Here is a 27,064-nt window from a genome sequence, read left to right on the forward strand (position 1 = left end):
TGCAGGCTGTAGATTTGTTGAATGGATGGCTATCAGCACCTAAGGAACTTCTCAGCTGTACAAAACTGTACAAATTAGGAGGCATCAGAAAGGGAAATGTGGAATTCTGGCAGGGCATTTCAGTTTATAAAGATTCAGAGATTATTTCCTCTCCCTTCCCTTTTTCTTTCCAATCTAGTTCATGCTATCTGCTCTATTGTCTACACTCAAAAGTAATGGTAAATCTGAACGTTTTTTCATTTTTAGCTCTTAAAAAATGTGTTACGCTTTCCTACCCCTTTACTCTTCCATTTTATTCTCTTAAACTTTTTGGGGGGAACAACACACTCACATAAAAGTACATAAAATATACATGTGCAGCTTAATGAATAAAGTGAACATACATATAACTACAACCAAGGTCAAGAAATAGAACAGTCAACTATTTCTCCCTCCAAAGGCTTTCCATTCCCCTTCATTTTATTTTATTTTATTTTTATTATTATTATTTTTTTGTGGTACGCGGGCCTCTCACTGTTGTGGCCTCTCCCGTTGCGGAGCACAGGCTCCGGACGCGCAGGCTCAGCGGCCATGGCTCACGGGCCCAGCCGCTCCGCGGCATGTGGGATCTTCCCAGATCGGGCACGAACCCACGTCCCCTGCATCGGCAGGAGGACTCTCAACCACTGTGCCACCAGGGAAGCCCCCCCTTCATTTTAGATAACTGTGGGAGAGAATAAAGAAAACCTCAGTTTTCTGGATCAGCCCCTGAATTCATATATCTGCATGATCCTGGGCTATGGCAGGTAAAGAGAAGCACTAAGATGCCAGGGTACATGTGTATTTCTATCTGTGAGTATGTGTGAGGGCATGCCCACACAGGCCAAGGCACTGGTTTAAAGCAATCTTAAAAGGTAGGGTAAATCTATATTTCTAATGGTAAACACTCTGCTGCTTAGTAAACAGTACTCTGCTGCTTACAGCTTAAACCAAACCTTAACAGGAAACCACATAATTTTCAAGACACAAGTTTCAGGCTTCCCTGGTGACGCAGTGGTTGAGAGTCCGCCTGCCGATGCAGGGGACACGGGTTCGTGCCCCGGTCCGGGAAGATCCCACATGCCGCGGAGCGGCTGGGCCTGTGAGCCATGGCCGCTGAGCCTGCGCTCCGCAACGGGAGAGGCCACAACAGTGAGAGGCCCGCGTACCGCAAAAAAACAAAAAAAAAGACACAAGTTTCAAAACAACACAAATTTAAGACCAATTACCTATATTTGCTTCATCCCCATTGTGGATAGGAAAGATGCTTTAAGTGAAAAGTTGGCATTATGGGGTCACACAATCCCAGCCACCCAATAGGCTCATTCTATTCAACCAGAAGAGGGGTTCTCTATGCTCACAGCAGGCATACAACACGGTAGCACATATATGCTCTCTGAGTGAGAAAGCAACACCTTCTCACATACAACCCCCTGGAGAGAGATGGGGAAGGGGAGGCGGGAGGACTTTACACCTGCAAACTCCTAACTATATCAGCGCTAGGACTGGGAAAAACAGCACATATTTTAAAAAAAGAAAAAACGTTTCCTGATAAAGCCAGTAACTTTTAAAGCAGGATGTTCTTAAGCCATTTTTTTCTAGGAGACTAGTAAGTGTAATGACTCAACATCCAAGTCTTTGTCTCCCTAATAGACTGAGTCAAGCCCTAATGACTGTATAAGCAAACTGCTTAAAAGGGCAGCTGTCAGAATCCTTATTCTTCTTGGCAGAAAAACACTATAAGTACAAAGTGTTGTCATACTAATTAAGGCATCTCAACTTCAAGGCACATCTGTCCCTGGGCCTTTGGATAATCAAAACGACCACTAAAAATAGAACAGTGGTATCTCCAATGGGGCAGATATGAGCCACTCCCAATCCTAAGAGATTCCAGTGAGATGTGACCTGGGATGCACATGTCTTACAATACCATTGAATGTCCATCTATATGTAGCCATATGTTTTAAGTTTTTACTTTATGTTCTATTAAGGTTAGTAGACAAAAGTAATTAACAGACATTTAACTCTTGGCCCATAGTGAAAATCCAGCTAGCTGACTAGCTGAGGTCTGGCAGGGAAGAAAACTGCTCTCCAGGTCTAAAAAAAAACACTGCTTGCATTGAAACTCCCTGAGTTTCATGATGAACATCTTGGTATTTTTTTTCAATTTCCCCATCACCAAAAGCAAGCCAGCTCTGTCTGTCAAGATGCCCAGGCTGCATGGCAGCAGTGTCAAAGGCTGCCATTTGCTTCAAGGCACTGCCATATGCAGGAGCACATTTTGTCTCTGGAAGATAAACACATCTGCCTTTGCCAGTGTCCTCCCACTGTGCCACCCATCTGGAGCAGGTGAGCTGGAAGGCAAGCCTGGGCATGGGTGAGACGGGGGTGAGCAGGGGAGCTGAGGCCTCAAGGGAGATGGCACATGGAAGAAGAAGGCAGTGCTGTGTCATGTCACATCCTGCTAACCACGTTTGCCAAAAAGCTTGTGAAATTACCCTTGTTAGTGATATTTTAATCACATGTAACAAATGGTTGGTTGTTTTTAGGGGACAAGACCTGCAAAGTCAAGGTTCCACCTGGGTCATCTGTTCACAAGGTCACATGACCTCACTGATACCAATAAACAGATGATATCTTTGTGCCAGCCACCAAAGGCACGAGGACAATATTGTCCTTTGAATAGAAGGCTCAAAGCAACAGGGGTCTTCTAGGACAGGACCACACAATACCTGCCTACTATTGACCAGACCAAACACACTCAAATTCAAGCCAGACTGCTGAGACGAGTCACGTCTGGAAATGACTGATACCTGAAATTCTTTCCTTTATATTCTTTCCCTTTCACTGAAAAAAATAAATTCAAGTCTGGTTATGGTCCTGACATCAGATCTTTTTTTAAACTGAAGTATAGTTTTGATTTACAAGATTGTATTTCAGGTGTACAGCAAAGTGATTCAGCTATATATTTTTTTTTCAGATTGTTTTCCGTCATAGGTTATTACAAGATCTTGAATATAGTTCCCTGTGTTATACAGTAAATCCTTGTTCCTTATCTGTTCTATGTAGAGTAGTTTGTGTCTGTTAATCCCATATTTCTAATTTAACCCCCACTCGTCCCCTTCTCCTTTGGTAACCACAGTTTGTTTTCTAAGTCTGTGAGTCTGTTTCTATTTTGTATATAGGTTCGTTTGTATTATTTTTTTAGATTCCACATATAAGTGAGATCATAAAATATTTGTCTTTCTCTACCTGATTTCATTTGTATTATTTTTTTAGATTCCACATATAAATGATATCATAAGATATTTCTTTCTCCACCTGACTTACTTCACTTCATATGATATTCTCTAGGTCCATCATTGTTGCTGTGAATAGCGTTATTTCATTGTTTTTTACGGTTGAGTAATATTCCACTGTGTGTATATACCACATCTTCTTAAACCAGCTGTCTGTTGATGGGCACTTGCGCTGTTTCCATGTTTTGGCTGTTGTAAATAGTGCTGCTATGAACATCGGGGTACATGTATCTTTTCGAATTAGAGCTTTTGTCTTTTCTGGAAATATGCCCAGGAGTGGGATTGCTGGATCATATGGCAACTCTACTTTTACTTTTTTAAGGAACCTCCATAGTGTTTTCCATAGTGGCTGCACCAATTTACATTCCCACCAACAGTGTACAAGGGTTCCCTTTTCTCCACACGCTCTCCAGCATTTATTATTTGTAGACTTTTTGATGATAGCCATTCTGACTGGTGTGAGGTGATACCTTATTATAGTTTTGATTTGCATTTCTCTAATAATTAACAATGTTGAGGGCTTCCCTGGTGGCACAGTGGTTGAGAATCTGCCTGCCAATGCAGGGGACACAGGTTCGAGCCCTGGTCTGGGAAGATCCCACATGCCGTGGAGCAAGTAAGCCCGTGCACCACAACTACTGAGCCTGTGCTCTAGAGCCCGCGAGCCACAACTACTGAGACCGTGTGCTGCAACTACTGAAGCACGCATGCCCATAGCCTGTGCTCCACAACAAGAGAAGCCACCACAGTGAGAAGCCCATGCACCACAACCAAGAGTAGCCCCCACTCGCCTCAATTAGAGAAGCCAGTCTGCAGCAACAAAGACCCAACGCAGCCAAAATTAAATAAATACAATAAACAAATTTTAACAAACAAACAAAAAAACAATGTTGAGCATCTTTTCGTGTGCCTGATGGTCATCTGTATGTCTTCTCTGGAGAAATGTCTATTTAAGTCTTCTACCCACTTTTTAATTGGGTTGTTTGTTTTTGTGATATTGAGTTTTATGAGCTGTTAGTATACTTTGGATATTAACCCCTTGTCAGTAGCATCATTTGTAAATATTTTCTCCCATTCCGTACTCTGTCTTTTTGTTTTGTTGACGGTTTCCTTCACTGTGCAAAAGCTTTTAAGTTTGGTTAGGTCCCATTTCTTTATTTTTGCTTTTATTTCTTTTGCCTTGGGAGACTGACCTAAGAAAATATTGCCACAATTTATGTCCAAGAATGTTTTGCTTATGTTCTCTTATAGGAGTTTTATGGTGGCATGTCCTGTATTTAGGTCTTGAAACCATTTTGAGTTTATTTTTGTATGTGGTGAGAGGGAGTGTTCTAATTTCATTGATTTACATGTAACTGTCCAGCTTTCCCAATACCACTTGCTAAAGATTGTCTTTTCTCCACTGTATATTCTTGCCTCCTTTGTCATCGATTAATTGACCATAGGTATGTGGGTTTATTTCTGGCTCTCTATTCTGTTTCATTGATCTATATGTCTGTTTTTGTGCCAATACCACGTTGTTTTGATTACTGTAGCTCTGCAGTATTTGACATCGATCTTTAAATCATGTTATTTGGAAGCTGGAAGAAACCATAAAAATTACCCATATGCTTTTTCTCCCAAGGTTTTTCATCTAGCTCATGGGAGAGCTAGTGCTATTCCTCCTGCAGCAGGGAGCTTTCAATTATACTAGTTTTCAAACTTCAGTAGGAAAGGGACAGAGAAGTCACTTTTTCAAATAAAATCTTACATGGAATTCCTATATATAAAATAGATAAAAGTTGGGAATTCTCTGGTGGTCCAATGGTTAGGACTCGGTGTTTTCACTGCCAGAGCCCGGGTTCAATACATGGCCAGGGAACTAAGATCCCACGAGTCATGCGGCACAGCCAAACAAAAACAAAAAAAGCAAAAAAATTAAAATAGATAAAAGTTGAGCTGATCTATATGAAGCAGAGCTAAAGTTTCACTACACTGGTCTTCCTTGGTGAGTTTCCTGAGGCAATTTCATGTAATAAAGTTTGAAAACCACCATACCAGGCTGGATGATATTTTTCCAAAATTATTTCTATTGTTTGCTTGCTAAGCATTTACAGGTATAGCCCCATAAGAAGATAAATTACCAAAGGCTCATCAAGCACTTCAGAAAAGGTTCTCTGAAAACACTTTGGCCAGTGAATAGCAGTAGTAAAGTCCTGAAGATTACACACCATGGAGGCCAGCATTCTACTCTAAGCCTTGTCACAAACTCTGCATTCCCCAAGGATATCAAATCCGGCTGGTTCATCTCTCAGTTCCCACATATGTAAAATGGAGATCTCCATGGATAATAACAGATAATTTTAGGGCACTCATATGGACTACACCAAATGTGCCACATAATTCAGTTCAAGCAAGAAATAGCTCCATAATTTATCACTCTCCCTTCTGTAGTCCATTAATCAAATCATAAGAAGTTAAACAAGCATCATGCAAACTATGCCTGTAAGTCATTACAAATTTTTCAAAATAATCCTGTTAAAAATCTAGCAGTTCCTTAATGATGGAGTCATTTATTAAATACTTATTATTTTTCAGGGAGTTACGATTCACTCATTCAAAATATATTTTATTAAATTTATTAAACCAATGGCATACATAATTTGCCACAACTGATCACTCCTTCCTTCTTAACAGATGAAGAAAGTGAGGCTCAGGAAACATAAGTAACTTATTCAAAATTACACAAGCTAGTACATACCAGAGAAGAGATCAGAACTTTGGTATATTTGACTCCAAAATCCATGCTCAAAGAAGCCTCATAAACATTTAAGATTGGGGGGAAAAATATTTGAGATTGGGGAGTCAAACCTATAGCAAAAGCCTAATAAGCCCTTTCCCTGCTCGTTGGGGTCTAACCAGGAGCAGACCAACTTAATTGTACACATGCGTCTAAATAAAAACTAAAACGAAGGCTCTTGATTTTTTCCTCCAATCTGTGTGTCTTTTTCATCTTCTCCTGCTGATTTCATATCTTTAATTCTTACATGAAGAAGTAACACCTATTCATTAAGAATACTTTAATAAAATTCCCTTCCAGTGTATAAATGCACAAAAACATTTTCAATGGTATATGTGGACCTCACTGGATGACATTTATTCAGTAAACATTTATTGAGCACCTACCATGGGCATATATTTATACCTTAACTATATAATCCTATGTGGGGATCTTGACTTTTTAGTAGAACTGAACATTTCATGCCTCCCCAAATGAACAAGCACACTTGTACATTAGTCCAGTAACTAATAAAGGAGATAGTATGAAAGAGTATGGTATTTGAAGTTAAGAGTCTTACTTCAGCCTTTTATAGGCGATATATGTGCCTCTGGTATACCTGGACACATAAGAGAAATATTCCTCTGGTATACTTGGACACATAAGAGAAATATTTAACCCTTCTATTAACAAGTCTTAGCATCTCTGTAAGCAAAATGGGACTAACTCATCTTATGGTATCATAAGAAGCATTAAATAAGGTCCCATATATGGTTATCTAGGATAGCACTGTCCAAGAAAACTTTCTATGATGATGAAAATGCTCTATATCTGTAATGTCCAATATGGTAGCCATTAGCCACATGTGGCTACTAAGCACTTGAAATGTGGCTAATGTGACTGAGGAAACAAAGTTTTTTAAAGAAACAAAAGTTTATTTCTCTTTCAAAGTCCAGGAGACTCCCAGCTAGGAAATGAATTTTAAACTAAATTGAAATAATATTTTTTATTGAAACATAGTTGATTTACAATATTACATTAGTTTCAGATATCTAACACAGGGATTCAATATTTTTATACATTATACTCCATTTAAAGTTATTACAAAATAATGGCTATATTTCCCTGTGCTGTACAATATACCCTTGCTGCTCATTTATTTTATACATAGTAGTCTGTATCTCTTAATCCCATACTTCTATCTTGCCTATCCTCTCTTCCCTCTCCCCTCTTCCCTCTCCCCACTGGTAAGCACTAGTTTGTTCTCTGTATCTGTGAATCTGTTTCTGTTTTATTATATACATTTGTTTGTTTTATTTTTTAGATTCCACATATAAATGATAAGAGTACTTGTCTTTCTCTGACTTATTTCACTAAGCTTAGTACCCTCTAGGTCCATCCACATTGTTGCAAGTGGCAGAATTTCATTCTTTTTTATGGCTGAGTAATATTCTATTGTGTGTGTATATATATATATATATATATATATATATATATATATATATACCATCTTTTTTATCCATTCATCTATTGATAATTTTAATTATTTTAAATTTAATTAGCCACATATGACTAGTGGCTACCATACTGGACTGCGTCAATCTAGAAAAAAGCCGAGCACATAATAGATGGCCAGCAAATCATTTCAACTAAAATAGCACAACAAACAATCTCTGATAGGAAACTAACTTATAGCTATTAAATTGCTTCTTCAACCAAACAGTAAGAGCAGCATAAAAACAAAAGTGAATCTATTAATTAGGTCTATGTGCCATACACTGTGCTAACAACTTTGCATGATTACCTCATTTAATCTTTATAATAACTCTATGAAGTAGGTGCCATTATTTTATAAGTAGGGAAATTAAGCTTAGAATTTGTCCAAAGACACATAGCTAGCAAGTCAGTGGGCAAAGACTTAAACCCAGGCAGTGTAATTCCAGACACTGTGTTTAACCAACAAGCTAAACCACCTACATCTTAAAGAACCAATTTATATAAAATTGGCAAACAGCACAGTACACAGAAACTGGAAATCAAACAATTTGAGCTACAGACACAAAGTTACACATGCTAACTGGCCGACTCAAAGTAAGTCTCATGTGCCAACTGGTGTGACTATTATATATATGTACCAAATCTAGTGACTTTTTAGTTATTAGGAAGACTGAAAAACCACCATCACCTCTCTCCCCATAATAATGACTGAAATACGAATTAGTATTTTAGAACTAACAATCTATTTTGACTGGAGGGTGAGGGAGCAGGGATTGGACCTAGAAGCACAAGGCAGAGGTAATCAATATTTACAAGAGCCCCATGCCACTGTCTACAAGGGATATTTATTTGTTAAGACATCAAACATTTCTGCTAGATTAATCGGATTCACTACATTTGCATGAAGCACATTGCCACTCTTATCTCAATTCTAAAAGAAGCTTAACTCACTTATGTCTGTAGCATTTAAGACAAAGTGTTTATTGTGCCCAAAGCTGGAATTCTTATTCCAATTCTGCCTGACAAGTCAGAGGAATATTTTACACACCAAGCCACAGCACACTCTTTACTGAATACCACAGGAACTTCTAAGTGGCAGGAAAGGTCATACGTGATTCATTTTCCTCTCTCGTGGAGAAGTGAACAAAAAAGGCCACTGACCTTTCACCCAGATCAAAACAATGCATGTAAATGTCTCCTCTCCCCTATCCATCATGTTTCTAGCTTCTCTTCAAACTTCATAATCCTTCATATTGCACAAACCCCCTGGTCAAAGACAGCAAAAAGAGATCCTATTTATTGAAGATAACTAATGAGAACCTACTGTATAGTTCAGGGAACTTGACTCAGTGCTCTGTGGTGACCTAAATGGGAAGGAAATCCAAAAAAGAGAGGATATATGTATATGTATAGCTGATTCACTTTGCTGTACAGTAGAAACTACAACATTGTAAAGCAACTATACTCCAATAAAAATTAATTTAAAAAAGAGGTTCTATTTATTGAGTTCTCAATTCAGCATTATTAGGCACTAGAAAATAAACTGCTTTAAAGATCTGTAAAAAATAACTAAAATAGGGCCTCCCTGGTGGCGCAGTGGTTAAGAGTCCGCCTGCCGATGCAGGGGATACGGGTTCGTGCCCCGGTCTGGGAGGATCCCATATGCCGCGGAGCGGCTGGGCCCGTGAGCCATGGCCGCTGGGCCTGCGCATCCGGAGCCTGTGCTCCGCAGCGGGAGAGGCCACAACAGTGAGAGGCCCGCATACCGCAAAAAGAAAAAAAAAAAAAATAACTAAAATAAACCAAAAGCCTGTATTTGTTTTGATTTCTGTCATAACTCAGCTCAAGCAAGTCCAGATGGGAAAAAAAAAAAAAAAAAAAACCTATGTTTTAGAAACATTACTGAAAATCCAAGGAGCTGTCAAGGCAGAACAGGCAGTAATTATGGCACCATTAGTGTAGCTTTTGCCTGACCTGCTGTGTGACCTGGAGCTAATCCCTTTGCCACTTTATGCTTTTCATTCCGTATCATTGATAGAGAATTAACTGCTATATTATCTCAGCGGACTAGTGAGTAGATTAAATTATTAAGCAAAATGCTTTGGGCAAAAGTCATATGAATGTTAAATATTATGATTTACAAGCATTCATTTTCTTAGCACTCCTGCAGGGTTAGGAAGTTATCTCGATTTCATAGATGAGTAAACAGGCACAGGGGGTAAGGTCACATGGTAAAGCTCCGTTTACAAAGTCCCTGTGGGAAGGGAATAATACACACCTTCAGCAATCACACTAACATTCTTAGCACATCCTATACAATCTTTAATGCAGTCAAGCCTTTTTTTCCCCTTTCTTTCTTTTTGCATTCAATCCTTAACTTAATGTTGCATCTTTTAACATGCTGTCAATGGAACAGTAACGGCTCTAAGGTAACAACAAGGCCAGAATAAGTGAGAAAGAATAATTCTGTGTGCATAGGCAAGAAGAGTCATTGAAAGACACAGTTAATCTCAAAATGAAATTTGTATTATTATTTTTAAGGTTTTATCTCTACTACCGAGTAATTCAACCATGGGAAATAAGAAACATGGTTTGCTATGAAAACACTGAAAAAAATTAAAAGGCCATCACAGGGCCTTCCTGTTGGTGTACCCCATCCAAATTCTCTGCAATGTATATTCACCCTCTGGGCTTTAATTAGCAACTATGCAGAAAGAAAAAACAAATCCAACAAGACTGAAAAATAACAAGTAGTAATGGTAAGGGCTCAGGAAGGCCAAATAGGGCAAAAATACTACTCGTGTGAAACAGGAACAGAAAAGAAGCACAGATTTCTCTGCTCCTAAGGCTGCTTGCTATATTGCTTACCCGACTCCGAAGATAGTCAGCCAGGTTTCGGCGAGTGAAATTAGCTGCTGCTGTAGGAGACAATTCATAACCTGGTATGAAAGATAAATAATCATATTTAAAGTGAAGCAGAAGGAATATCAGTACCCAAATCCTTCCACTACTCCTGTTCTTACAGCCTACCACCCTCTGGACATTCAGAGTATACACCGAATAAAGAGTACAATCATACTTCTTGTCAATGGTTGTGAAATAGCTAATTAGTACTGGCAGTAATTACTGTTCATAAAACAGAACCAAGGTAACTATTCTACAGCGAGATCAAATTCATAGCCTTGCTCAAGCTATTCCTTCATCAACAGACTGTGGTTTCCTCTGTAGAAGGAAAGAGGTACAAATACACAGGTGTTGGAAAAAGAGAAAGAGGTCTTGAGATGACAATTTTTAAAATTTATATAAAAAACGATATCGGGAAAAGAGCGGCTGGAAATTAGGATAGCCTCAGAGACATACTTTATAAGGTTTTCTTTTCTTTAAAAAAAAAAAGACATTTTATTAAGAAGTGTAATATTTTCAAAAGTACAAGCCACAGGGAAAAAATGCTTCTATCACTATCTACAATATTTAAAAAATAGAGGATCTCGGGCTTCTCTGGTGGCACAGTGGTTGAGGGTCCGCCTGCCGATGCAGGGGACACGGGTTCGTGCCCCGGTCCGGGAAGATCCCACATGCCGCGGAGCGGCTGGGCCCGTGAGCCATGGCCGCTGAGCCTGCATATCCAGAGCCTGTGCTCCGCAACGCAAGAGGCCACAACAGTGAGAGGCCTGCGTACCGCAAAAAAAAAAAAAAAAAAAATAGAGGATCTCCAGCATAAAACCTCTGAATAAAGTTGTAATGCCAGCAAAAGTACAGCCCAGAGGAATGGCGTCAGGTGTGCATTAACAATGCACTCACTTTGGGAATTAATACCCCAGTAAAATGGGGCTAGTGCCAAAAGACACAAGAATGACCCACAATTCAGTAGACCCACACAGAATATGCCAGTTTGGAAAGATAGCATGTGGTTATTTCCTACAACATTCCAAACACCAGTGTCACAGCAGGTAAGATATAGATTAAAATTCTAACAAATATTTATGCAACAGCTACTATGTTTCAGGGTCTATGCTAGGTGCTTTCACATACATTACTGAATTTCATCCTTATAAAAAGTCTACTAGTACATGTTAAACTATGATGGAAGCAATTCTGAATAAGCAGGAATGCTTTTCAATTCTCTACCTAACCCTCTATAAACAGTACTAAGGATTTGACAATTATCTTAATGGCAGAAATGTCTGATGCCTGACCATCTGCATATAGATTTTTCTTTCTTTCCCTTATTTTGGCTTAGCTCTTAAATTTTAATATGCATTAAGAGTTACTGTGTAAGGATACATGCACAAAACTATACTTGACAGGTAACTTAAGGGGTTGTTTTTTTTTTTTTTTGGCTGCACCACGCAGCATATGGGATCTTAGTTCCCCAACCAGGGATCGAACCCACGCTCCCTGCATTGGAAGCGTGGAGTCTTAACCACTGGACCACCAGAGAAGTCCCCGGCTTAAGGGGTTTAGTCATACACAATTTTTAGTATATAACTTACCTTAATTTTAGTCATATACAATTTTTGTTTTATGCACTGAATTTAGACCCTGACAGCTACGTAACAGAAACTCTCTGGTTTATTCCTCCTCCCTCTCCCTGGGACAGGACAGTGAAGTATTGCTCTACTGACTGTACTTCAGAAACACTGGCATCCTTCGCAGGCCATGTAGGCAATAAGTAGAGTTGTTAAAAAATAATTATTAAACTATTCTAAACTTGCTTAAACCTAAACACCATGTACTTTAGGTTCCTGAATGGCAGGAACTGAACCATATTCATCTTTGAATTCTCTGTGGTACTAGGCAGAGTGCTTATCATAGATGAGGCCCTCAAAAATATTTACAGAATTTAATGCATGATGCTAAGTCTGCTGCCTAAAAAACTATATAAATAGATCATATCTAGTCATTTTACACATACAATTATATTCAAATTAAGCTCCTTCACAGTGCCACATTATAGCAGTGCTGTGTATAACAGTATTATTACACTGTGAAGTAAGTAACTGGAAGGAAGGTTCTTTCTGCTGCAGCATCACTATAAACTTCCCTGGATCACAGGGCTAGTGGCTAGTATTATTTCACAGGGAGGCTTTCCCAGTGGATTAGAGTTCATCAGCCGCAGAGAGAGCTCACAAAATATCTCACAAAAATCCTAATTATCTCCCTAGACAAGAACCTACCAGAGAGACAAGGCAGAACCCTTTTATGACACAGTAAATCTCCTACAATTACACAGAGTTTAAAGTTTACAAAGCATTTTCATACATATTATTCATTAATATTATTATAATACCATTTTATTTGTTTGTTTGTTTTTTGGCCATGCCACACGGCTTGCAGGATCTCAGTTCCCCGACCAGGGATTGAACCCGTGCCCCCTGCAATGGAAGCATGGAGCCCTAACCACTGGACTGCCAGGGAATTCCCAATAATACCATTTTAGAGATAAGGAAAATAAAGGTTCCGAGAGAATAAGTGATTTGTCACATAAAAAAAATAGTAAAACCAAGTTTAACTTAGGTCTTTTAGCTCTGAGATTTCAGATATACTTTAGCTCAAATCACATTCTCTAACAGTTAAAAAGTCTGATATTAACATGCTCATTTTTCAAGATGGTATTAGTTTTATCCCCCAAGTATTAGTGTTGTAATGGCTCTCTTTTCTGCTCTGGGATTTTTGTAGAAAATCTTTAGGATCAGAAGGAGGATTTTTAAAGCTAAGGCTTTAAAAATAAGAAGACTCAAATAAAAATAAGACCACATTGGTCCGCTCATGTATAGAACTGCCAGTAGAGAATATTCTCTTTCAATACAAATTTAAAGACAAACCCACCAAAGCCACTTTCTAAGTATTACCCACCATTTCGCATCTTATAGAGCTGCACGTTTTTCTGAATATATTCTGCAAACTGTACAGTGTCTCCAGACTCTCCAACACATAGGAGTAAGATTTTTTCACTCATCTTAAACATCTTGTCATGATCTGCTCAAAGAAAAAAACACAGTGTTAGAAACTGCCTTATCAGAAATTTATTCTTATTACATAGGCAACCACAAACAGGTTTATCAATTACTATACTGAATAATTTTATGAATCACTGTTTTTAGAAGACTTTAATGGGCAACTGTATCAATTACTCTCTTTCACTCTGCATGTTAAATTCATCTCCATATTTTATTAATATCAATTTCAGCTGGAGAATATATGTAAAAGCTGATAACTGAAAATATACATAAAAACATCAAGGCACTTGAAATGCAATGAACAACAATTAAAGAAACTGAAGGAATCAAGCCAATGGCCATTATCTTTAGGCTCATGATTACAAAGCCCTGAAATGTCTCTACAAATACAAATGTTAATTATTACATATACACATAAAAAAACATATATGAAAACTACCGGTGCTACAATTAAGGAACCATGTCAAGAAAGAACAAAAAATCAACTGAGAATATAAATCACCGTAGAAAGTAAGCCAACTCCATTTCCAAAGCAAAGAGAAAGTTAAAATGAATGCCAAAGCAAAAATTCTAACAAATATTGTAATACTAAGCTATTTAAAAATACCTCAAAAATCCCAATGCTCTAATCTTATCTAATTGAACCAGACTCATTCAGATTAAACAGATAAATAAATATTCAGATAGCAATTAATGCCCAAGGAAGAAAACTCCATATTCAGTCTGTAGCTTCAGAAAAAGGCTAACTCTCCCTATCTTACTCTCACTTTCACTTTTCATTTTTCAAATAGTGCTGAATAATCTTCTCTGGGAGACATGCTTCCTGTTTGAAAGCTTCTGAAATGTCAAAATCTCTTAATAGGATTTAAAAAACAGAATGCTACAGTTAAGTACTTTACAAGTGTTTGAGAGTTGTAGATACCAGTAATTTGGTTTCCTAGACTTTGCGGGGGAAGAGGGGGAACCACATAAAATGTGCCTGTAGATAGTATCAAATTGCCTTGAAACTCCTAAATAAACACACTTTTATTTGTTACAGGCTACAGGAGATTTAAAGACTATTAATTTGCAAAACTGTTTATGAAAGAAAAAAATTCACTTATAAATATATTATCTATGCAAAGAAAAAGAACCAAAAGAGAATTAGATGCCACTGGCATCTGAGTTCTTGCCAGTGACAAAAGTACAGGCAATTTTTATTTCCTTCATTATGCTTATGAGTATTTCCTAAAATGTCTATACTTAATACGCATCATCTTTGTAAGAAAGTATTGCTTAATAAGTTTACTTTATTATCATAATGAGAAAAAAAGCTGTTCTTATTTCAGGGGGCGGGGGAGCTTGTTTACAAAGAATTTATGTTACAATAAGAAGAAATGCTAAATTTGGGGACAGTAAACTGTTCAATTTTTAAATGAACTTAATTCAAGGCCAAAAGTGTTTTTTAAACATCTATTGTGTGGCCAGTGATTGGTGAAGGGGGATATAAAAAAAAAAAGTGACAGATGCTAATTACTCCTTGAGTTATGCAGGAAATAGCCTATGTAGCTCTAGGAAATTTCTGATCCTTGACAAAGAACTTACAAGATCCACAAACATGATACAAACAGACAACAAAATAAGCAACATGAGTGTACAATACTCTAGACTGGAACCCAGTAGACCTTGGTTATAATCTGGGTTCAGCACTCTGAACTCGGGCAAATTATTTGCCCTTTCTAAGCCAGTTTCCAAGTGTGTAACATGGTAATACTATCACTTACACCTGCCTAACTCATAGGTGGGGAAAACTGTACATGTACAATATTATCATACTCAGTGTGAGACAATGTAGTTCAGATTATACATGTTACAGGAATTCAGAAAAAAGAGCAATCTGTGTGGGCTGAGGTACTGTAATTTAAAAGCAATTCTATACAGGCCAGAAGAGAAATGAAATGTGGCATATAACCACACTGAAGAATTGTGCCATTTTAATAAGCAAGCAATCTCTGGGAAATATCTCCTCTATAGTATCAAAATATCTTACAAAGTGACAAACCAAAAAACTGATTGGAAGTATCACTCTCATTTTATACCTGGAGAAAAATGAATCTCAAAAAGTTATTCATTTTCAGCATTCTTGCCTACTCTACACAGTTCCTTCATGAAAAGAAAGGTAGGAAAAAGTCCTCATGCTACTCCAAAGCTTCTACCATAAACATTTTTATATTGAAAAACACTATAGGGAAAATCAGAGCTGAGTACAGTTATTTCCAACCATTTTTCAAGAACTAACTCAAATTCATCTTTCTTCTACAGACCACAGTGATTTCTTTTCTCTGAATACCATAAGGATTTACTTTTGAAACCACTGATTTAAAAACTAACCTAATACTTACTAGTGATACTTCTTTCATCATACAAAATCATCTTGTAGTATTTATTTCCTGGTTTTTTAATGTCTTAGATCCCTTTATGGATTATACCCAATACACTGCATACCCTATAACACCTAGAAGTACTGTGTATGTATGTAGGCTTAAAACACATTTTATTTTTCAAAATGATTTCATATTCATTAATGTGATGAAACAGAACACCTATAAAGGTACTGACTTTGTTATAGCTCTATCTAGACACTACCTCATGCTAAACTCACTTGCGTGTCAAAGGTCTTAATATTCAAAATAATGGACAGATTTACCCTCAAAAAAACAAATTGATTCTTTTGGAAAACACGGTTTACAAATAAAATTTCTACAAACTAATCATGGAATTTCATAATTTGACTCGAGGAACAATCCATACTATAAATGTTTTAAAATTTAATAATTTTTCTTTCTTTAAGCCCAAAATGAACTGTTATCTGCCCTCAAAGCTTTCCCTAGTCTCTACAACTAGAATCTCTTCTTCTTCTGGAGTACCTAAAAACAACTCTGCTTCCTCTGCACTACCTGAGAAGCTTGATTGTACTTTTCATATGCAGCATCATTTTCTAGCTTGTGTCATAATTATTTGTACACATATCTGAATCCCTTATTAAATTGTAACTTCTAAGATAAGGGCCACATCTTATTCTTCTTTGCATCCCTTCAGCACCTAGCACTGTAATGGACACATAGGTGCCCAAAACCTATTTGTCAAATGAACATTAAATCATCTGAGCCAAAGTATAATACTCTTAACAGCAGTATGCCTATGATCAATCACAAAAACCCACTCTTCAATTCCACAGATCAGCAACCAAAATCTTTTAAAAATTATTTATTGAGTACTGACTGTAGGGAGACAATATAGTATAGCAGTTATGGCAAAAGATATGGAGTCAAACTGCACAGGTTTGAACCTGGGTTCTGCCACTTGTGGCCTTAGGCAAGTTTCTTAATCTCTATGCCTCAGAACTGTCATCTGTAAAGTGGCAATGTAATAGCACCCATTTCAAAAGGGTAAATGAATTAATGTAAATTGCTTAAAATAATACATACATAAGTGCTTAGTATGTTTACTACTAAGTATTTGTCATGGTGTTAAACATTTGCACAAAACCTTTTCACTCAATCCTCCCAACAAGCTTTTGAGGTTGGTATTACTAACCCGATTTAGCAGATGAGGAAATCTGGGCACTGAGAAAAAAACTTGTACAAAGTCATAAAGCAAATAAGTGACAGGACTCCAGTTTCCTAACTCCACTAGCTACTTAAATGTAAGGAAAACTAGGCAGCCAGTGCCCTGGAAAAGAAGGATCAGAGCTAAGACTCGGGAAGATACAGGCCGCGGAAGGGAAATGCCAGGTTTCTAGCCCCACAGTCTCTCACTCTCCCCAAGATCCCACCTTATGCTGCCAGCAAACTAACGTCATCAGCCCGACAACAGGAAATTTATCAGAGATTAGGGGATCTAGGAATCCTGGAGCCAGGCTGGCGCTCAGACTCTTAAAAACTTAATTCCCTTAAGCAACTCTTGCCCAGCAAGCACTCAGCAAAAGCCAGAGAAGAGTACTGACCCAGGAGCCCTGGGAGGAGCGAAAGTCAAGGCCCTAAACTTGTCTTCCTGTTTCCTAATTCTAAAACTAAGCAAGTGCAGACCAGGGCAGTCGGGGTTCCACCTCCCAGACCTCCCTGGTACTCACCCAACCGCCCCCCCCCACCACCACGAACTCCTCCCGGCTGCCCCTATACCCAGGCCCGGGCCTCCACTGTTTCCTCTCACCGTCCTTCATCTGGATAATATTGCTAGCGGCCACCCGGTCGGAGGCGACAAGGACATAGTCAGGGCCCTGGATGCCGATGAGGTACTCCATGGTGGCAGGAGGCCGGGGACTGCAGGTTCGATGGAGCGCGGGACTGGCGGGCTTCTCGACCTCACCGGTGAGACAGCACGACCGAGCGAAGATCCGCGCGACGCAGACTTCGCTACCGTCCCGGCCATCGGCGCTCTTGGATGACGTACAACTGTCGCGAGAGTTTGGAAAGTGGGCGTGTGTGAAAATCTTTCCTCGCCTTTTGGCCCCGTCCAGGTCTCTTGCAATCCCGGCAGTACACACCGCTTAACTTATGTAATGCCTAGTTTCTTTATTTATAACTGAGAGTTTAAAACTCGCTTGAGGAGGGAATCATGCACTATATATAAGGTGCCGAGCACACGTGTTTGCCAAAAGGCATGCGTCTCTGGATGGCTGTTTCCCTTCGGTGCTCGGTAAAATATCGCCAGAAACCCCTTCCCTGCAAGCTAGTAGGAACAAAAAAACTTGAAGGACCCCTTTTTACATGTTTCATAAAAGTAAAATATGAATGAGTTAAAGATCTAAGCATGAAGACTAAAATCGTAAAAGATCTTTCTATGATGTTCCAACCTCAAATTATATGTAGTTGCTACCTCTAGTAACGGTGATTCGAAGGGAGCACTTTCACTTTTTATTTTGTACACATCTGTATTATTTGAATGTTTCACAATGCTGACGTATTACTCATATTTTAATAGGAAAAAGCACAGCCATCCCTTTATATGTTGCAGCCATTCTGGGGAAAGCTGATATATTCCATGATTAGTTTGTGACATTCGAATGGTTTCACAATTGAGTCTTCATACTAGCCATACTAGCTGCCTCAGAAATGGAAAACGGTTGCAATTGTATCTCCAAACACAACCGTGCAATTCACTTGTTTCTGCAGAAATGTGTAGCCCTTACTCCCTTCTGAATGTTTCTTTCAGCTCTCTGCCCATGAAGGAACATAGAGCCTGAGGAGTTTGGGGCAGCCCATCTATCACGGGATGATGCCAGAGGCAAGTGAGGTCATTAAGTCAAGCATTCCACTATGAACACAGATGCATCCATCATCCTAGAAAGATCCTTTTTTAAACACCACTGGGAAAGAAGTCTCTCAAGCCTCTCTCCCTTTCTCTTTCTCTTTCTCTGTCATTTTGCTTGCGTTTTACAATTGCAAAAATTACGTAGTTATACTATACACACACATACACAAATAATACAGAAACGAAGAGTGAAATATTTCTCCTCCTCCCGCTCAAGGTAACTACTCACCAAATGTCTGTATCCTTCCAGACCTTTTTTCCTTTGTATATACCAATATTCATTCATTCATTCATTCATTCATTCATTCATAAAGGCTGCAGAATTCTGAATTGGAAAATCTAATTTTTAAAAAGGACCCAAGTATCTTTTAAACCGGCTCTTTCCTCCTCTTCCCCAGGATTCTTGAAATCCCCTCTAGCTAAGTCAAACTAAAGATTCTCTAACTTCTCATTAATATAAAAGAAAGTAGATTTTCAAGACATAACTTGTTCTATTTTACTAAGAATTAGGGAGAATCCCTCCTTCAATTAAAGTCTTAGAATAACCAAATCTTAGATTAGAAAAAGTGTCTGTGGAGGTTCCAGAAACAGCATGATGTAGTCAGTTTTTCTGTAAAGGGCCAGATAGTAAATATTTTGGGCTTTGTAGGCCATAAGGTATCTGCCACAACTACTCAATGATGCCATTGTAGTGCAAAAGCAGCCATAGCCAATATATAAATCAGTGAACATGCAATGTTCCAATAAAACTTTATTTACAAAAACAGGTGAGGGGGAGAGGTAGATTTGGCTCATGCAACATAGTTTTCAGACCCCTGAAATAGTGGGAGACCTGTAAATCAACAAATAACTCTGGTCCCAGCTCCACCTCTTCCAACCTTGGTGCAAAATTCATTGAGCCTCAGTTTCCTTATTTATAAAAGGGACATTTAGGAGAGAGATTTGCTTTCTATTTCTCTTGAGATGGGAAGGAGTTGCAGGTTTGATTGGCTCCATGAGTATAAGAAATCATATCCTGCTCCTTCATGAACCCTGGGAAGTTTAGCAGGACCATAAAGAAGAATGACCACATTGTACCTAGGGAATGTGGCCATACTACAGGAGGCTACCAGCCTTACCAAGACTCCCAAGCTTGACATGGAAGCATCAGAAACCCCATACTCAAAAGACTCTGTGAGCTTAGATAGTAAGGTTGGGACAAAGATAGACTGGAAATCAGTGGCCCACCCCTAAATATTCAGGGATGTTAAGGTATCAGATACTGTTGATGCCCTGCCCATAACCTTTCTACCTATTCATGGTAGCTGCCATCCCCTAGCTGCTGTAAATCTTGATTAATAACAACTCACAGCTTTGCCTTTCTTCAGAGAATTTCCCTCAACCACATGAGAAGCATCTTCGCCTGCGAGGCTATGCACCTACTCCCACTCCCCAGCCATTGACTGACTGACACAGGGATAAAAGGTCAATTCACTTAACTTAAAGTGGGATATAATTTGTCCTCCAGAGTTTCCCTGTGGATCAGTCTAAAGCTAAGCTCCAGCCAAGACCACATTCTTGCTTAGCTTTATTCCCTGCCCTATCTTGCTTCTGTTACTCCCCTTCTCCTACTACAGAAGCTAAAAGGAATTCTTTAGCAGATATTAATGTTAACAAGCTGCTGTGTCTAAAGTCCTTAGGCAAGAATCTCTTATGGAATAGAAAAACAAAATTATGGAGAGGTTCACATATTACATCATAGGTGCACAAAATCTGGCCCCCAACTTCATATTTTACATCAATTAACATCACAGGGAAATGGAACAATTTACGTCTAAGCTAAAAGAAAACACAGCCTGGCTATCTAAGGTAGACTCAAGGAGTTGTTTGAACATGTTTTCTTGGTAAGGCCTGAGAAATCTTGCATCACACTTCTCCAGTGACTTCAAAATTCTTTTTATGAGTTTTGGCTGAGTGAAAATCAAAAGGGAAAACAGAATTTAAAAGTACCCACATTATTATGAAAAGACTGATTGTTTTCTGAGGTGATGGTATCAAGCAAGAATCTGTTTCAAACCTGTCTAATCAATAAATGAGAGTTCTATACCCTTGGTAACAAATCACCAGAATGGTTTTTTTAATCAATCAATATTGATATATCAATTACCTAACGAACATGTTTTTGCAAGCCAACCACTCAGTGACAACTCCTTATCTCTAAAAGTCAGCCAATCAAGATTTGACTGATTCCAATGAACATACTTCTGAATGCCAACTAATGAACAGACTCACCCAAGTAACTACACTTATTAGGATTATGTCAACCCCCTCATGCCTCTGAAAATCCACCGATCTCTGAATTCCATGCTTTCCCAAAACTCTAAGATCAGCAGTCTGCTCTTCTTGGAGACACTAAGCCTGATCAGCATGTACTTAAGTAAGCAATAAATTAAGCTTTGTATTTTTTGTTTTAGATGTTGATTGGTGGTCTCATCTATTGACATGTGGAAGGTCTCTAACTTTGAGTGGGTCCAGAACAAGAAAGTGCTCTTCAACAGTGTCAGGCTACAATATAAGCAGCCTGGCTACTTGGGCCATTTGCTCCCAGTTGACTGCATGTTACTAGAGTTGTCTTTGGTAAAGAAATATGCCATCTGGAACTTCTGGTAATCCACAGTGGGAGAGTTGCAGCTCAGGCCTCTATGATTCTAGAGCAAGGGCATACCATCTTGGTAGAAGTGTCTGACCATAGGACATCAAATGACCATATAGTTAGAACTTCTCATTATGAGCTGAGTTCTATCTAACCCCCCAGATTATAAGGTGAATTGGGCCCAGCAGTAATACATCATAAAATGAAAGTGATACATCTAGGATCATGTCTGAGCAGGTCCAGAGATCACAAGTAAACTGCACAAATAGTTTGGCAGGGATAATTGATCTTAATCATCATGAGGAGATAGGGCTGCTGCTACATAATGAGGGCATAGAGGAGTATGTTTAGCACTCAGGTGATCTACTGGGGCATCTCTTGGTACTCCTATGCCCAGTTGAACTATAAGTGGGCAATTATAGCAACCATGGCCTGGTAAGAGTCTGGTGACCAGGAGACCAGACACCTTAGAAATGAGAGTGTGGACGTGTATCAAATTATCACATTATACACCTTAGACTTAAACAATATTATATGTCAATTATATCTCAATGAAGCTGGAGGGAAAAAAAAGAAATTAGGATGTGGGTCAACTTACCAGGTAAGTCAAAGGGGAGGGAAATCTAAAATGAGTGGTGGTGGGACTTCCCTGGTAGCACAGTGGTTAAGAACCTGCCTGCCAATGCAGGGGACATGGGCTCACGCCCTGGTCCGGGAAGATCCCACATGCTGCCTAGCAACTAAGCCTGTGCGCCACAACTACTGAGCCTGCACTCTAGAGCCCGTGAGCCACAACTACTGAAGCCAGCATGCCTAGAGCCATGCTCCGCAACAAGAGAAGCTACCACAATGAGAAGCCTGTGCACGGCAACGAAGAGTAGCCCCCGTTCGCCACAACTAGAGAAAGCCCACGCACAGCAATGAAGACCCAACACAGCCAAAATAATAATAATAATAAAAATTAAAATTTTTTTAATAATAATAAAAAATAAAATGAGTGGTGGTAGAGGGAGATGATGAGGGTCAGTTACAGCTCATGGACCAAATGCAGCAACGGGGCTATCGTTCATTCCGCTAACCCTCCTCTTGTAAGTTTCCTCAGATTTGTGACCAACCAGGGTCCTGGAGAAGCTATGCCTGGACAGAGTGAAATTAATATGAGAAGAGGGCTTTCCCTGGTGGCGCAGTGGTTGAGAGTCCGCCTGCCAATGCAAGGGACACAGGTTCGTGTCCCGGTCTGGGAAGATCCCACATGCCGCGGAGCAACTAAGCCCGTGAGCCATGGCCGCTGAGCCTGCGCGTCCGGAGCCTGTGCTCCACAACGGGAGAGGCCACAGCAGTGAGAGGCCCGTGTAACGCAAAAAAAAAAAAAAAAAAAAAAAATATATATATATATATATATATATATATATGAGAAGAAAGTGGAGCTAACTGGGGCAAGGGGTGGACTATAGAGGCTTTATCAGGGTAAACATCCCCCAGCTATGTTGGTTAATAACAACTCACAGCGGCTGTATTAATTTGCTTGGGCTACCATACAAAATATTACGGCCTGGGTGGCTTAAACAATGGAAATTTATTTTCTCAGTTCTGGAAGCTAATAAGTTCAAGATCAAGGTGCCAACACGGTTCAGTTCCTGGTGAGAGCTCTTTTCCAGAGTTACAGATGGCTGACTTCTCACTGTCTCCTTACATGGCCTTTCCTCTGTGTGGAGAGAGAGAGAATCTTCCTCTTCTCTTCTTATAAGACCTCTCAGCCCATCATGAAGGCAAACACTCATGACCTAATCTAACCCTAATTACCTCCGTGCAAAGGGTTCTGTCTCTAAGTATAATCACATTGGGGGTTAGGGCTTTAACATATGAATTTTGTGGGGGACACAAACATTCAGCCCAGAACAGCTGCCCTCTCTTCTAGAGAACTGTCTTCCCCTCACTCAGGAGGCTGCATCCCACCTTGAGCAATAACTCACTGACACAGGGATAACAAAGACTGGCTCTTTTGCCTCAATGGGTAACTAATTCTGAGTTCTATATTGTGCTCCAGAGCTTTCTTGTAGAATCAGCTGAGACCACATTCTTTCCACCTCTTTACTCTCTGTCCCATCCTGCTTCTCTCACCCTCTCTCCAGAAATCACTCCCAGAATAAGTCACTTGAACAAGAATCCTTGTCTCAGACTCTGCTTCTAGGAAACCTAATCCAAGCCACTGTACATTGCTCAGAATTTTTGTGTGGTCTTAGGGAGAGGGAGAGTCCCCAAAAACATTTCTAAAATTGAATTTCTTATTAACCAGGGTGAGTGAGGGCTCACGTGATATTTATCTAATGTAGAAAAATGCACCGCTTCTTACGTGTGACTGTTGTAGGGTAAAATTCACACCCATTACAGGCGTATATCTCTTGTCCTGTTTGCACCACACCCCTTCCAGCAGATGAATTTATTTTGAACAAGGTACATCCTTCCATTGCCAGATGCAAGTCAGCACTTTTAAAACAATCCACAATGTGATAGGAAACTGTCTCTTAATAGCAAGGCACCATCTACCAGAACCATGCTTAACTGAATGACTGTCCCCCTCTTCAGTCTTCCATGTTTCCTGTTTCATTTGCTTCTGCCAGTCAGAGCCCATTCCCTTGGCACATTCTGACTGACCTTCAGTGACTATAGCTTCCCCTTTGGCCCTACCTTTGCCTCATAGGCTGGTCGTGATATTCAGCCACTGATATTCATTAGTTGTCCTTGGCTTCACCTCTCAGTGATGCCCTTGCCTCCTTGATTACATCTGACGTATGCTACCTGCCCCTCTGGAACGGGCCCTGATACTCTCAAGATTCTGGGCTTATCAGGACTACTCTGTATAAACCACTCTCTTACACATTCAAGTCTCATTCTTCTCAGCCTTGGTGGTACCTCTGAGGTTGTCCACCCCAGATGGATAAATATGTCATTTAAATAGTTCAGTTTTTGCCACCCATATTCTATTGATGATTAGACACTTGAAATCATAAGCAGCATTTCTAAATCCTCATCCTTTTCTACAAAGCACCTTTCTATATCACATCTTTGGCCTTCATGGTATCTACTTTTACTTCAGCCTGGATGTTCATCTCTCCTCATCACATTTCTGTTTAGCACCTTCTGCATCAGGTCAGGAAGATTTCTTCCAAACACACGTTTCCATAAAATGGTCTCTATGCTTACCACTGATGTTTGTCACGTTCCAGAAAACTCAATTCCTCCAACTTGGATAGACAGTGCAAATGGTGGTTAAAAGCTTACATTTAGGGGCTTCCCTAGTGGCGCAGTGGTTGAGAGTCCGCCTGCTGATGCAGGGGACACGGGTTCGTGTGCCGGTCCGGAAGGATCCCACATGCCACGGAGCGGCTGGGCCCGTGAGCCACGGCCGCTGAGCCTGCGTGTCCAGAGCCTGTGCTCCGCAACGGGAGAGGCCACAACAGTGAGAGGCCCGCGTACTGCAAAAAAAAAAAAAAAAAAAAAAAAAGCTTATATTTAGAAATAAAACAAACCCAAGTTTCAATCCTGGCTCTACCACTTACTAGCTGGATGATCTTGACCAAGATGTTCAACTTTTTTGAGTCTTAATTTCATTAGCTATAAAATGGGGAATGAACGTGATAGTACTTACCTCAGAGAGTTGTTGTGAGGATGAAATGAGATAAAACAAAGTGTTTAGCCTAGTGTCTGGCATACAGTATGCATTTAATAAATGATATTATTATTACGTATTCACCATCTTCAAAGGCAGCTTGTTCAAGTCCCAGAGCTGTCGGGTAGTTATGCAAATGGCCAGTCAATGCATAGTAAGAACTATCCATCAGAGCCATTCACCACTGTGGGAGGTGGATGTACCAAGGATGTACCAGAAGGAAGTTCATTACAGGAGAGGTTGGGCCAGAGGGGAGTCAGTCCAGACAGAATGCAGGGTTCCAAACCAAAGCATAGAAGGCGGAAGGCAGCCCACCGAAGCCTCAACTGGAGAGGCAGGGCAGGGGAGAAGGCCAGGGATGCCTGAGGGTATGTTTGGGGTAAACAGAGAAAGATTAAAGTACAAATGGGTGAACTGCATGGATTTGGAATGAAAATCCCAAAAAGCAATGTCATTCCTGGGCAAGGTACCCTGAGGTGATAGAAGCGATCTTAGAGAAAAAGATGCAGGACAGATAAGAACCTTCTCAAATTTCAAATTCTCTTTCCTGCTTCCCCACTACTGACCTGGGAAAAAGAAGTTTCGCTTTCAGTTAGAAGGCTTTGGGATGGAGCCAGTCCTAGGGAAGAGGTTAAATTAAAGATCAGGAACCTAGAGATTGGACAAACTCTATGAATACATCTTGTGCTCCAGGCCTTAGCTTCTCCATCTGGAAAGAAAGAATTTTTCATGGAAAATCTCCCATACCTCCCCATCCCTGGGTTGTGTGATTGGCCTAAAACACAAACACCAGGGCTGGCTGGTGTTTTCAGCAGCAGGCTCCAGCATCCTGGAAGCTGTCAGACAAATGACACTTTTCTCCTCCTTGCATTACCCCCAGGGACCAAAGTGGTCACATCTGCTGATGGCCAAAAACACAACTCTTCTTTTAGGTCCCACAGGAGCTGACACAGCCCCAGTAGAATTGAAGTGATCCATAATCAGAGACCTGTTGCTGTCTTGTACTGTCTGAAACTGACAGCACCAAGCATGTCACTGGCACATAATTTCAATTTACCACCTATAACTGATTTAACCTCTTGCCCAGAGGCAGGGGAAAGGACCTGATGACTTTTAGAGAATTCCAGTGACCCAAGAAGCCTGTAATCATTAAATACAGTGATTCTGGGATCCCTTAGGAAAAGTCATAGAGGACTTATGAGAATTCTGCATAAACATCAGAAGTATCATTTGTGCCATCTGATTTTTGGTCCCTAAGGAGATTAAACAGAACCAGGAAGCCTGGTGTACCTCCTCCCGGGGCTTGGAAAAATAAAGGAATTCAGGACCATGTTAAGCTCTGCCTTACCTGTCCCCCTCCCATTCTCATCCCAAATCCATCTTCCATCTGGAGCCCACCCCTAACTATCCCATAACCCACTCAGGCTCTGAGCCAATGAAAGTTGATGAGCTCTCTTTTATTTTATTTATTTATTTATTTTTTGCGGTATGCAGGCCTCTCACTGTTGTGGCCTCTCCCACTGCAGAGCACAGGCTCCGGACGCACAGGCTCAGCGGCCATGGCTCACGGGCCCAGCCGCTCCATGGCATGTGGGATCTTCCCAGACCGGGGCACGAACCCGTGTCCCCTGCATCGGCAGGCGGACTCTCAACCACTGCACCACCAGGGAAGCCCTGGTGAGCTCTCTTGATTAGGGCCCTTTAATCTAATGGTTCCTGCTCCAAAGCACCCCCTTCTATATTCCTGCTCTCTGATATATCTAGGGATTTGGACTGTGGAGACAAGAGTAAGATACAAATGTGCCCTGACTCCAGCCACCCAGAACTGATGTTTGGATTGTTGAGACTCAGGGCTAAAAGCCCATCCTGAGCCTGGTCCTCCTTGCTGCTCATCTTCTGAAAGCATTTGCTTCCCTGATGCTTCTCCTGCCATGAGGA

The 27,064-nt window shown here is 40.1% G+C and overlaps 1 protein-coding gene across 1 annotated transcript in view; it reads right to left on the reverse strand.

The window, feature by feature from the left end:
- Nucleotides 1–17,948, reverse strand: part of PSMB2 (proteasome 20S subunit beta 2) — a 35,388-nt gene extending 17,440 nt beyond the window's left edge. Inside the window, exons 1-3 of the mRNA XM_060082158.1 lie at nucleotides 17,724–17,948; nucleotides 13,429–13,551; nucleotides 10,441–10,511 (exon numbers count right to left, since the gene is read on the reverse strand). Of these exons, the coding sequence (XP_059938141.1) occupies nucleotides 10,441–10,511; nucleotides 13,429–13,551; nucleotides 17,724–17,814 (285 nt within the window). The 5' untranslated portion in view covers nucleotides 17,815–17,948. The remainder of the gene's footprint in view (nucleotides 1–10,440; nucleotides 10,512–13,428; nucleotides 13,552–17,723) is intronic.
- Between the last annotated feature and the right edge of the window lie 9,116 nt (nucleotides 17,949–27,064).

This window comes from Mesoplodon densirostris, chromosome 2 (assembly GCF_025265405.1).
Source record: "Mesoplodon densirostris isolate mMesDen1 chromosome 2, mMesDen1 primary haplotype, whole genome shotgun sequence".
Lineage (NCBI taxonomy): Eukaryota > Metazoa > Chordata > Mammalia > Artiodactyla > Ziphiidae > Mesoplodon > Mesoplodon densirostris.